Below are 14,525 nucleotides of genomic sequence, written 5' to 3'. Positions count from 1 at the left end.
CCTTGCTTTTTCATGCTGCTCATGTTACTTCTTGTTCTGTTTGACTGCTGAGTTACTGTTTACTCCTAGAAATTTATTTGATGCTTGGGAGGAAAGGTATTAGAAGGGAAGGGAAGAAGTCACTAAAGAGAATGAGAGTAAGCAGGTAGAATTCAAGGAAGTTGGAATATGGAAATTAAAAGAAATGAAAAGACAAAAGAAAAAATAGAAAAGAAAAAAATTTTTTTAAAAATAATAAAAAAATTAAAATTAAAATTAAAAAAATAATAAAAAATAGTTAAATAATTTAAAAAATAAAAAAATGAAAATAAAAAAAACCCAAATAAAAAAAATTTAATAAATGCAGTCTTAGAGTTTGATTAACTTCTCTTTTAGTAGGTGGAGCTGTGCCCACTGGGCCAAGCTTCTCCTCTCAATAGGCAGGAACCAATCACTGTGCAGCAGCTCCTCCTCCCAGACTGGGCGGGTCTCCAATCCTGAGTGCCTAGGGCCTTCTCTTGTGTCTAGTCACTTCCCCACTTTTCCTCAAGCCAGGCCCACTCACCGGTGATGCTCACCACAATACTAGCTACACGCCAGGTCTGCTGCTCCCAGGAGTCTTATTTTCTTGAATGACTAGGCACACTCTCCCCATTTGCCATTCCCTCAGACCCTAAGTTTCTGGAGCTTGGGGCTGAGAACCCTTAGCGAATTTTGCTTGCCCTCCAGTAGCCACTTCCCTGGTAGCTGTTGCAAGAGACCTCAGTTGTCAGCACTGGTGGGAGCGGTAGCCGGGGGTTCCATGCCGCGAGTCCCGCGCCACTCCTGATTCCCTCGGTCCAGCACTCACGGGAGAGCTGGGAGGGGCCCTTACGGGAGAGCTGGGAGGGGCCCTTAAGGTTTCCCCGCTGTGTGGAGAGGAAGGGCTAGGGGGTTACACACCTGTCGCTGCTGGTTTCAATGAAGTTATCCTCTCCGCTGCATTCTGGTGATGTCAGTTCTCTGGCATGGTGGTATTCCATGCAAATGGCGACAATTCGTTTCCTTTGCCAGGTGTCCAATGCAAAGGGTGAGTCCTGACTGTCTCTCCAAAACCCCGTTTCAATCCTGTGGCCACTCCCTATGAAGGCTCAGTTGGCATTAACCTCCGTAGGATCAGAAGGGCTGACCAGTTGTTTCAGCGGGATCATTTAGTGCTGAGTCACAGCAGTTTGTCTGCAAGACGCAGGCGAACGGGAGCTTGAATTCAGCTGATCTGGTCTCGGTGTGTGTTCTGAGAGGCCCAGACTGTTCGCCCGAGATCCACGTCAGCTCAGGGTTGACTAGTGATCCTGAGCATACAGCATTTAGACGGTTTACGACTCCCTATGCCCGCGCAGCTGAAGAGGTCAGAGACTTGATCTCTCCACGCCCGCCACCATGTTGGATCCCCCCAATGTTGTGCTTTTAAATTGAGATTATCCACTCGAATAACATGTTTGATAACCACATTTATAGGCAAGTTAATTAAAATTTTTGTTGAAATGTATTAATAGCCTATGGTAGAACAATTTAATTTTAAAGATAATTATGGTTTTTAAAAGATATATTGTTCAAATTATAAAAACAATTTATTACATTGCTGAAAATCGGGGTTCACAGTACTTCTCTGTGGCTTATATTTTAATACTTATTACAAAGTATCCATATATGATCATTTAAAAATAATAAGGAAATGAAATTTTTTAACTTTAAATAGGATGAAGGATACCCTAATTATCAAATTGCTTTATGATATCATGATAAATACCAGCAATTTTTCTTACTACAGATGGTAAATATATATAAAATATCAGTCACTAATTTTAAAACTGATAAGATTGTTTCTATAGACATTTTTATTTCTTCTCATTAGGTGAACAAATGTTTCTTCTATAGGTGAAAAATTCCCAACTCTTTTGATATTTCTCCTTGTAAGAATTCTAAATTAGTTACAAATAATAAGGCAACATTCTTCACATTTTAATGTCAGAGCAGAAAACTGAAGTATATGTTGTTTATTCCCTTCAGAGTCTTACATTGTATATAAACTCCTAATGCAGGTCAACCTAAGACTCTTAAGTTATTAATATTAATTAAAGATTTTATTAACATATTTTCATCATAATGATGAAATGAGTTTAGATTTGATTTACTTTTATTTAAAGATTTAATTAGTATAACCAAGAGAAAGAATATAATTGGTTTTTGATTATTTTTTATGGAAAAAGAAAAGTTATTTTAAAAATCAACTGTCGATAATATTGAGATGGCTATCAGTTATCAGACACAAATAACTGTATGCACAGTTACTTGACAATAAATTATTTTAATTATTAAACTCAAAATGAAAGGAAGATGGCAGTAAATTTGTAAAGACTTGAACTCAGTAAATATCTTGTCCATTTGCACATGGCTTCTGAAAGTTGTCATCACTTTAATTCAGGCAATTCCTTTATATCGCTCAGTCTGGCAAATAAAATCAGTTGATTTGGTATAAAGTGATATAGATACATTACTCAAAATTATTGTGACTGTGTATTACTTTAAGGGTTCTACTTTTGAAAGAGTTGACCATTCCCTCCTTGAAATACATCTCTTCTTGGTTACAGTCAGAATGTTCAACAATAAAGGAAAGAGTAAATAACATATGGTGTGTTCAAATAACAAAAATACCAGATTATCAGTGGGTCAGACTGGGCCTACCCTGGGCTCCCATGCAGGTAAAAAACAAAAACAAAGCCAAAAACAAGTAGCCATTGTATATTACATATGAGAGCATATGGAAGGAACCTAAAATCAAGGAAAGGAGAGATCTGTGTAGAGCTTTTGAATAGAATTTTAGCCATCAGGATCTTAAACAGAGGAATTTGCAGTCAGGGTTTAAGACAAGAGGTAGAACATTTATAGTTGACAAGATCTGGAGCATATGTAGGAATATGAGGCTAAATTGAAGTGCAGTTTGTTGGGAATGAGAGTAGATAATTGAATGTGCTGTGCACCTGAATATGAAAACCTTTGAGATGACACGGGAGTTGTATTTAAAAAGATAAAGAGTAAGACCTTTAGCTAGGTGTCAGAATCTTCATCCCAAATGATTGGAACATTTTGGGAAGGACAACAAGGAGAGAAAGGATCAAATGGTCCAGGTCCAGAGGCTAAATGAAGGTTGACAACACCAAAATTGGCAATATAATAAAATTGGAAAGGTTGAGATTCAAAGTTTGTCATCATAGTTTCTTTCATTATTATTTTTTAAAAGATATATGTATTACTGGTTTTAAAAGTTTTGAAAATACCCAGTGGATCTAGGAGAATGCTTACTGTTTATTCTAATTGTTTGTACTTTGAGTAAGGGAGAAAAGATAGTTTCTTCTAAAATGTTTGTAAATAAGAACAGGAGATAGGTTTGGGGTGAATGGAAAGGAATGAATGTTAAGACAAAGTAATATAAACATGGAAATAGAGAAGAAAAATATGCACTAATTTGTCAGATTGAGGTTTAAATGAAATGGGTTGTGAGAGGTAATTGGAAAAAAATATTGGAACTTGATGGTGAACTTTGAATATTACTTTGACCTGTAAGATAGTAATTCTAACTTACTGTTGTGCAAGGGCTTAGACCCAGGAAACCGATTCAGGATCTCAGTAGGTGGAAGAAGATGCAGACTGCAAAGCACACTTAGGATAGTAGACATTATTCAGAGGTGGCAATAGCTTCTAGCCTCTAACTTCAGCTTTACCCCCAGCCAGTTCCATTTTGCCTCCTCAGTTCCATTTAGCCTCTTTTTATATACAGTCTAAACAAAGAAGGCACACTGCCAAAAGGTTCCTTCAGGGAACTCATGCACACAAGCAAATTTATTATCTCAAGTAAATATAGTGAATCCGAGTGTTTCTGATCATGACTACACACTAACCATACACAACCAATTCATGGCCTTGGCTACATACTAAAAACATAAAACATAACAGCCCACCAGAAGCCTCAGCAAGGGAGCCTAACTATCACCATTTGGGGGCTGTCCCAATGTTTATCCACCCCCTTTTGTAAATCACCTGATAGAAGGGAGGGAGAGAAAGGCAGGAAGAGACAAACTCAAATATGGGACATATTCTTATTAGTATTTCCCTACTAGGGAAATAAGAAGATTAAGTGTTATGTACCTTAGTTTGTAATTTCATCTCTCTCCCTCCTGGAGATCTGAAAAATTCAAGAATGTTAATTACTTCAGTCAGCCTAATTAAGATGCCTTCCTTACCTTAAGCAACTGGAAACCACCAAAAATCTGCTTTTAAAAAATTTAAAATAACTTGAAAAAAACAATACTTGACTAAATTAATCTAGAGAAAGTGTTCAAGATGAATTAAAAATAAGATTATGCAGGTATGAGGACTTTCAGTCATGGGATAAGAAGACTTAACAAAGCTCAGGGAATTCAAAGTGCTAGGCGAGAATGAAGGACTCAATTCCTCAGTGTAAAATACAAAGCAAAGAGCCACTGTGAAGTGAAGTAGTCAGAAGTTTATCTTAGACACAGAATATTATTCAAAATACTTGGCAGTCTATACAGGAAGTTCATTCACTTGTCAGAATTGGTGACTAACAAATCAGAAAGGACACCTGTTATAAATAACATCTGTGAACACTAGTCTAATTTTGCTGAATAGTAGCTCTGTCCAAAAGTCCTTGTGTGTATTAGCCACCTGCCAAATATTTGAGTGTTCAAAAGAAGTATTTTCTCCTAAAAATTTTTCAGAAGCCTTCTAAAAATAAAGCTAGATAATATGACAAAGGCCATACAGCTAATAAATGGTTGATAGTGTTCAAATACCCTCATCCCAGGAATTCTTTGTACTCTGTTTTAAACACAAGACATCAGTTCTCTTTATCCATCTTTCCTTGTTTCCAGTATCCCTCTCTCTTTCCCTTCTTTTATTTATTCAGCAAGCATATATTGAACATCTAAAATTGAGCACCACATTTCCATTATGATGAAACAGTATATACTCATTTTATGTTTAATTTTCACCTTAGATCTATAGTCTTCCCATTTAAAATATATGTGGTGTCTTAATCATAAAAGAAGATTAATAAATACTAAGGAAAATTAAAAACTTTGTCCATTGAGAGATTACAAAAACTTGTCATTCTTGGATAGTTTATTCGCCATATGCTTTTCTTGTCCAACTGCATATCATGGCCAAAAAGACATTAGGACAGAAAATAATTTTAAGAACAAAGTTTTTTATATTTAACTAATGTAACCAAAGTATAAACATTAATGTAACAAATAATTATCATTCCTCAAGGTGAATAAACACAGAGATAAAATTTTATATAACACTAAGTATTTCTCCCAAATAGCTTGTGGAAATGCACAGTTCCTATTCACATATAATTTTTGTGTGTTTTTAAAAGAAATCATAATAAAATATATACAAAATAAAATTTACCATTTTAATCATTTTAACTGTATTATTCAGGCATTAATTACATTCACACTATTAATTCAATCATCACTACTATTTATTTCCAAAAATTTTTCATCATCCCCAACTGAAACATACTCATTAAACAATATGACTTCCCCCTAACCCCTGGGAACCACTCTTCTACTTTCTATCTCTCTGAATTTGACTACTCTATGTATGTCATATAAATGAGATCACATAATATTTGTGTCACATTTGGCAGGAATGTCTTTAAAAAGCATCTGGGCCAGAGAATTGAAAATAAATGTAGTACCAATTAGCAGTTCACTTGAGACTGAAATGCTGGAATCAAAGTGCTTTTCCACCTCTTAAATAGAGAATTCAGAATTCTTAAGTTCAAAAGCTATATCTTTATTTCCCATTAGTTGAAAATAAAATTTATCCTTTTAAAATTTTTTGAAGTTTACTTGTAGCTAAATCATATACTTTTAGACACAAAATAATAATGCTTTTTATGACAATCAGCCATATCCATTATTTTATCTCATTTTAATCTTTATAACAACTCAATGAAACATGTAATGCTTTATTTTCTAAGGATAAAAATCAAGACTGAAAAACTTAAAGTAACTTTTACAAAGTCAGCTGGGCATGGTGGCAAATGCTAGTTACTTAGGAGCCTGAATAGGGAGACTAAGTAGGGAGGATCACTTGAGTCCATGAGTTCAAAACCAACCTGTGCAATATAGAAAGATCCATCAAAAAATTTAAAAATAAACTAAAATAAAATAACATAAAGCAAACTAAGGGATTGAATTCAGGGATTGAGTCTCTGATTCAAAAAATCATACACTACTACTTTTAGCGTCAACTTTTTGTGAAATAATGTTATGATAAAGATAAGAAGCATCTTTTCTGTGAGGCAATACTTTTTGGAATATGTAATTTCCAATAATACTTCTTCCTTATAAAATATTTAATAGAAATGTCTGCTTCAATATGACTTGAAGAAATAACAGTTGTAAAGTAAATATTTTAAATCACCTCAAATGCCAAAATCATGCCTTGCTTGCTATAAAGGAAGAAAGAGAATTTACAATGAAGTAACATTGTGTTCATTTGTAAATAACATATTGCAACCAACTGTTTCTTAATTGCTCAGACTGTTGATAAATAATCCAGCCCGGCTGCTCTCCACAGACAATTTGCTTTGGATCAGACCAGGCAATTCAAATGACACTAATTACAGGGAAACCTTTTTATATGAATTCTTGTTTGTCATGGAGAAGAAAACTCCTTGATAAAGGGTGAAGATTTTTTTTTCTTATTTTTGTCCTAAACAAAGCACTCATTACCAAGGCAGAAGTTATGTTAGTTGAATGAATTTTGATTGAATAAAAATGGATCAAGTTGTATATCATGTTGAAAAACGTGTATTTCATTGGTCTTACTGTTTATTTTACTGTCATGAGTTATGTTAACATTTCATTTTCATTAAATGATAGAGAAGATGTAGAAGCTTTATTTAAAGCAATATTTTCATTGAATTAAGCTACATTACTGAATGATTATTTACAACAGAGATTTGTATAATAATAGATGTGTCTATACTAGACAGAAACCAAGACTTCAGGAAGTCTTAACTTTATCAAGGGATTTGCTATAACATGATATCATTGTATTTATGATTTTATAGTGTTAGAATGAATATTAAATGAAACAAAATTCCCAAGGATTACTCAGGAGGCAGCTAAGTACATAACATTTTGCATAGATGGTTGGAAGGCACAATTTTGCTCCATCACTGCATCCATATCCTTGAACGATTTCGACTGAAGACAGCATTTCTTTGAATTTTTCATTAAACCAGACGTCTTGAAATATGAATTCCTTTTATGTTTCTGTGAGTTTTGGCTAAAAGAACCCCAGTGAATAAATCATACAATACTACGTGTCACCAGCACTTGTGAATATTTCTGCTTTGTTATTCTATTCTCAGTAGAGCACCATTGATTATCAAACTCAGCGGAGAGCATTTTATGATCATATATCTCCATTAGCTCCTAGTTTGACTACCATAGATTTTTCTGGTTAAGCTTGCATTATGTATTAGGAAGCCTATCTCTTCAATACAAAGTTTGATTTCATTTTTCTAAGCCTAGAACTCTTATTATGTATTATGTATAAAGATTCTTATCTTTTATATGTAAAAATAGGCTGCACTGTCTTTGTGCAACTGAAATGTATGCCATCTTTTTTCTTCTTGATTCACAGCTAGCACATTATACTATGAAGATGAATCTCTACAATGAAATGGCTGTCAAGGTAAATATTTCTTCACTTGTTAAACAAATGAAAAGTCAATTGTGCCCTGAATTCACTTTTAATAAAATGAGCAAAGCAGAATAATGCAAATTTGATTGATATGCTAATGGTAAAGGGAGAAAAGAGTACATAGTTAAAAAGTTAGTTACGCTAACAATATAAAAATTAGAGTAAAAATTAGAGTATTAAAATTAGAGTAAAATGTAAAATATGTAATTATAAATGCTGTGTTTTAGAATGTTAAATAACTCTGGGCCATAACTAGAGAAAGACTGTAAATATTAATGAGGCAATGTATTAGTTTCCATATGTCATATAGAATATTGTGATAAATAGATGAACATGGTTCTGGAATATAACATTCCTGCCCAATAGAAATCAATTAGAAATTATTCATGTGATTTAACAGTAATAAAATCAGTTTTCAGCTTAGAAGTTTTATCTGTGTCATTTCTGTGTTCATTTTTACTTGCTATTTTTCTAATACAAAGCTAACTTCAGCAACTCTAGGGCTTGAACTTAGTTGCTACACAGATTTGGGGAATTGCTTCTTCTTCTTCTTCTTCTTCTTCTTCTTCTTCTTATTATTATTATTATTATTATTATTATTATTTTGTCTCAGACAATATGGTAACAGCTTAATTGCCAAATTATTATAAACAGAGAAATGTCTTAATTAAATTTCCTTAATATTCTTAAGACCTACATTGTATTTCTTTATTAAACTTTTAGTTCTTACTTCTGAAATAGATTTTATTTGGATAAGGTAAGGTTGTAAATACTTTCCACAAGGCCTCAAAAGGCCTGGGTTGTACCACAGTGGCAAAATTAACTATTTTGTATATTGCATATTGCTTTTCTCTACAGGTTTAAATGTGTAGGGAACCTAGCCCAGGAACATTCTCCAGTACACTGTCCACTTCTCTGCTCTCCTGGAGTTTGTGAAATGATGAATTCACAAGAAAGAGATTTTTTCCTGCTTCTTCTGTAGCTGAAGAGTGCTATTTGCCTTTTTCAGTAATATTCACATAGGGAAACAATTTGATTTTCTTTTTATTTTCTTTTTAAATGAGAATGTTTTAGTTTTAAAATTTAGAGGTTTAAGATTCTCTGTATAACTCTGCCATTGACTTGCCCTTTTAGTCTTCAAAACCATTAGATTCTTTCTTCTCTACTTACTTCATGTCAGATATGTCTCTTCAGTAAAAAGTAATCAATACTGAGAACTTAAAGCAGTTAATGACCAAAGCCTGAGATATCCCTGCAAGGAGGTCAACAGAGAATATCACAGAAGATCTTCCTGTTCCTCTCTACTGCTGGAGAGAAGTACAGAAAACAAGGTTCAAAAAATGTACACTTATGTTTATTATTCATATTGAATTCTGATGTGACTTGAATAATTAAGATTCCTTTAACCAAGATTAGGCATATATAAGAAACTCACATCTACATGAGCCACTTGGAAGGCAGAGCTTTTTATTTATTCCAGCATTATACTAAAAGCTGTTATTTCCTGGTAGCTCCATTCAATGTCAGTTTGATATCAGTTTGTCTTTGATTAACATCATTGGACAATGTAGAACTTTATCTGAGTCCTGTGATCCTGGAAAACAGCAAACATTAAAAAAAGCAAAAAACAAACAAAAAACAGGTCTTTGTGTTTTAAGAACTGCTAAAAAAGAAAAAGAAAAAAGAAACAAAACAAAACCACGTTTCTCCCTATGGCTTAGATAAGATGGACAAGACACATAGATATCCAACTTGTTTACTGATGACAAAGCCAGACTCATCACTTCAGATTCCCATTCTTTACCTAACAAATAATAAGCTCATTCTTCTTGATTCACTGATCAATTGGAACAATGTTTTTTAACTAAATTGTGACTTAGTTTCTCTTCTTTCCACATGTCCTTGCACTTTGGTCAACATACAATATCTTCTTAATATTACCTCTTGAGAATAAACTGCTTCAGGATAAAACATTCTCTGTTTTACCATCCACTCATGTCATTCTTTTTATGCACATCAAATGTTTTCTAGCTTTGTTTACACCTTCCTATAAAAGAAAAACTTTTGTTGCCTTCCTCTTGACATGCTTAGAAATCTTATGGCCACTGTTCTCCTTGTTGCACTGGTCCACCTCTGAGTATTGTAGGCACTCCTTTCCTCTTCCTCTTGCAATAATCCTTTCATTTAAAGCCTCTGCTTACTTACTAAATATGGATTTTTTTTCCAACATGATATTTCAGGAGAGAAGTGTTAGGGTGGGAATATAATGGGGTTTCAAGAGATGAGAGAGGATATTTGAGGATTATGTAGAATTGAAGTTATCCATTCATTTACCTGGAAATGCCATGATTTTATTCTCTTTTATTTCTGAGTAAAATTCCATTGTGTATATATGCCACATTTTTTTAATCTATTCATCCACTGAAGGGCATCTGGATTGGCTCCACAGTTTAGCTATTGTGAATTGTGCTGCTATAAACATTGATGTGGCTGTGTCCCTGTAGTATGCTGTTTTTAAGTCTTTTGGGTATAGACCAAGGAGAGGGCTATCTGGGTCAAATGATGGTTCCATTCCCAGATTTCCAAGGAATCTCCATACTGTTTTCCATATTGGCTGCACCAATTTGCAGTCCCACTTGCAGTGTATGAGTGTACCTTTTTCCCCACATCCTCGCCAACACTTATTGTTGTTTGTCTTCATAACAGCTGCCATTCTTACTGGAGTGAGATGATATCTTAGAGTAGTTATCCACCAAAGACACTCAAGAATTTCTGTGAGACTATGGGGAGTATGTAAATATTACTGTGGAGAGTATATAATAAAAACATTTCTCCAAAAAGAAGAGTCTTCCTTCACAGGTTAACTTTGTAATAGACTGGGTGCTTTGTGTTTCTAAATTGAGATAATCAGGTATGAGGTCATAAGTAACTCCCCATATAAAGATTAATATTTAGCATTAGTTGATCACAGAGACCAGTGACCAGAACTGAATTCATTTGTAAGTGGATTTTTGTTAGATTGTACTTTCCAAAGTTTTGCTCTCTACCTAAGTGAATGGCTGAAGAGACCAGTGTGTGGTCCATATACCTTTGTGTTGTTCACATCTGAAAATAACAACCAAACCTAACTGAGTGCCAGTAGCTGAAACTTTGTTTCTAATATTACTGCTCTGCTTTTTCAGTTCATAAGCTATCAAGTAATTATGTTCAAAATAATTGCCCTGGAAATTATTTAAATATAGTTGGCTATGAAAGTCCAGGAAGAATAACCTCTAAGGATAACATGTAACTACCAAAATCAATGAGCAATGATATTCAGACAGATATACATGTACCCAAATCATAGAAAGGATAGTCACTTAAAATAAGTAAAAAAAAAAAAAAAAAAAAAAAACACTTTCATCTTAGTTTGCCTCATGAACTGAGCCAGTTGCTATTGATTGCTAGCATGATAACTGGTTACAATTCAGTTGTCAAAGAGGCTAGTGAAACACAGAAGTTGTTCAAATTTATATAGAGACTACCCATCCCTAAAGTGATGTCACTCTTTTTTAATGAAGAAAAAGTACATGTGTATAATTTTCATTTTATGTAATAGATATTAATATCCTCATTTGATGCATCTACTTTTTAAAGGGTCACCTTTTCTCTAAAGAATTTATGATCCCCCTACCCCTGTAGAATTGATCACTCTCTTGCTTTTTATTTCCTTATTTTACCATTGACATACTTTTGTTATAGAACCTGTAACATTTTATTAACCTTACTAATTTACATGCCAGTCTCCACCCCACACATGCTGTAAGTCCCTTGAGGCCCAGATCCTATCTTCTTCATTTTTGTTTATCCAATGTCTGACTTTGATAGGGGGTTAAATATATATTCCTATATAAATCAATGAAGTGACGACCTTTTTTTTAATAAAAGAAGTTAAAAAAAAAAAAAAAAGTCTTTTGCTTTGAGTACATTTTCTTTACGTCCCTGAGTACCCTTGTTGGAAATTATTTAAGCCTTTGCTGGAAGAACTTTGAGCCTTTTTTGATTACCTGATTAGGCTGTATGGTGTGGATAAACTGGATGTAGTAAAGTAAAATTTGGTTTGTGTGAAATTTACAAGTGAATGAAGACCTCATGAGATTTCGGACCTTGCCTAAGTACTGTAGCACTCACAGGTTTGAAGGAGGTTTGCTATGATATAAGCTGCTGTCAGAACCCACAGTATGCCTTTACAGAACCCCTGTTGCTGATTTGCTGCTAGGCCAGTGACAGTCAATTAATACAGCAATAAATTGCTCAGTAAATTTTTATCTTAGCTCCTGGGGCCCTATTTCTCCTGTTTCTCAGTGTGACACTTTATTTCCTTTTTAGTCTACAATTTGACTTTACTAGAGATTTGAGTTCTGCTTTTCCTCTGGCGTCTTTGCCACTGTTATCAACCCTATTTAAATTTGGCTCCTAACTTTTCTTTTCAGCTTTCTCTCCTTTTGGATAGCAAAGAAATCATATAAATGCATGATCTGGTTTGGCTGTTCTACTCATTTTTCTCCTGGTCCCATCTAGATAGACAATTGAATATCTTCTTATAGTGTGGAACAGTACTTACCCTTAGTTGGTTTTTGTTTTTGCTTTGTTGTGTTTTTTTTTTTTTTTAATGTTTTTGTGGTTTGGACATTGAACCCAGTTGTTTTTGCATGCTAGGCAAGGGCTTCACTCCTTAGCTGCATTTGCAGTACTCTGATCCTTCATTTCTGATGGTAGCGGGTATATATACATAAGTACGTAGATGTTACCTCAAGCCCACTCAATGCATACTCTAGAGACTCTGGTTCCTAATAATACTATGCAGATGCTAGATGAGGGCAAGAATTACTTAATATGTGAAAAGCCTATTTAAAAATATCCCCAAGTAACAGGTAAAGTGAGCTTTGGTGGAATTATTCCATCCATCCTAAGATTTATTATTTGACCCTTCCTCCAGAACCTTGATTCATGGTTCTCAGTTCTCCGTGTTTTATCTTGTTTTTACTTTCTGGCCAAACCCATGTATGAAATCTTTTGTATGGAATGGGGTATGTTCTATACCTAATTCTTCCATTTTTAGGGGGAAAATAACCTAAGACAAACCTCACATACATTCAACCTCAACCTCGTTACTTGAGGCCCCCATTTATCCAATAGAAGGATTCTAGATCTTGAAACTACCTAAAGATGTATATAAATAGCTGATAGATAACTGAATATACCTTAATCAAACTGACTTACAGTTAGAGATATGTGTCTCTGAGGCCTGGCAAGAAACAGATTACCATAGCATATAGTATCAAATATTCATAAGTTAGAACCACTAGTAAATAAGATTTAGCAATTATATAGCAGTTAACATTGTTCAGGTATCATTGTAAATATTTTTAAAATATTTTGAGTCTTCTCTATAATTCTCAAAAATCAACTCTCCAAGGCAGGTATCATGATACAATTTGAAAGATGAAGCAATGGACTCTGTCCCCAAATCATATATCTAGTAAGTTACAGTGAACCCAAAATGTATGGTACTCTCCTACCTTCCTGACAATTCTGGTGGCATGTAGTCTTGATTTTACTTTTCTCTCTTTTTCAAAATTTGGATACAAACAACTATATCAACCCTGAACTAAGATGGTAGGGGGAATTTTATTGTTTATAGCCTGGTTTTCTTTGACAACTGATTTCATGATTCCAAAATTTTTGAGCATCCTTACTGGTAGGATATTTTTAATGGAATTTTAAGTTTTTTGACAGTTAATAGAAGACTAAGTTGAGGCATACCAATTCATTTATATGCTTCCCCTCCTAGGCAGAATTGGATGTCTTAGGTTGAACATTTTCATCATATAAAAGAATATTCATGCACTGACCTTCACATATTCCCATTCCCCAGCATAAGAAATCATCACCTATTTTATCCCTGATGAAACATACCTCGTACTACAAATTTAAATAGGGTTGTTTTTTTAATGGAGGAAGTAACAAATGATAAGAAAAAGAGAAACTGTCACTTATTTTCTAATTGGAATCCAAGGTACAGATTACATGAAATCTTGTGATCCAAATGTCTTAGTTGGTTGTATTTGTACCTCTATGATGCCTGTTTTGGGCCTTAAAAGATAAATGAAAAAGAAGAGGGAACTCTAACTTTTTAAAAAACTTTGGGATGTGCTGGGGTCATGGCTCAATAGTAGAGTGCTTCCATGGCACATGTGAAAGACTGGCTTGATCCTCAGCACCCCCAAAAAATAAATTAAAAAGGTCTTTAAAAAAAGAAATTCTGCTAAGGGAAGGATAACTTGGATACAATTTATATTAAAAAAAAACTTTAGGAGCCCCACAAAACTGTTACTAGGATTGCTATCTTTAACTTCTGCTCATTTTCTATCTAAATTAACTTTTATAATATACAGTCTTCAGAAATCTAAACAAAATCAGAATGTATAATATGACAACATTTTTGGAAATTAAGAAGGTCAACTCTCAGGGAAATATTTATTCCTCATAATGCCTTTGGAAAGCCTCATTGGGTTATCTCATACTTCCTGGGTCCTTGTTTGCCTGACTACACTAGAACAACTGGAGCAATACAGCAATATATATCTTAAGAAGTGCTAGTTTGCAGCATTTTAGAGATCTGCCTGATAAAATATGTTCCATTATACATTTCCTTTCAGTTTCAAAAAATGAAAAATGGAAATAATAAGTTTACAGAATTTTGAAGAGCAATGGAT

The 14,525-nt window shown here is 34.0% G+C and overlaps 1 protein-coding gene across 1 annotated transcript in view; it reads left to right on the top strand.

The window, feature by feature from the left end:
- Spata17 (spermatogenesis associated 17) overlaps positions 1–14,525 on the top strand; it is a 208,551-nt gene that overhangs the window by 27,262 nt on the left and 166,764 nt on the right. The window contains exon 4 of the mRNA XM_076832137.1: positions 7,708–7,758. Coding sequence (XP_076688252.1) covers positions 7,708–7,758 — 51 coding nt within the window. The remainder of the gene's footprint in view (positions 1–7,707; positions 7,759–14,525) is intronic.

This window comes from Callospermophilus lateralis, chromosome 13 (assembly GCF_048772815.1).
Source record: "Callospermophilus lateralis isolate mCalLat2 chromosome 13, mCalLat2.hap1, whole genome shotgun sequence".
Lineage (NCBI taxonomy): Eukaryota > Metazoa > Chordata > Mammalia > Rodentia > Sciuridae > Callospermophilus > Callospermophilus lateralis.
The sequence above is the reverse complement of the archived record's forward strand: the minus strand, read 5'-3'. Positions and strand labels throughout refer to the sequence as shown.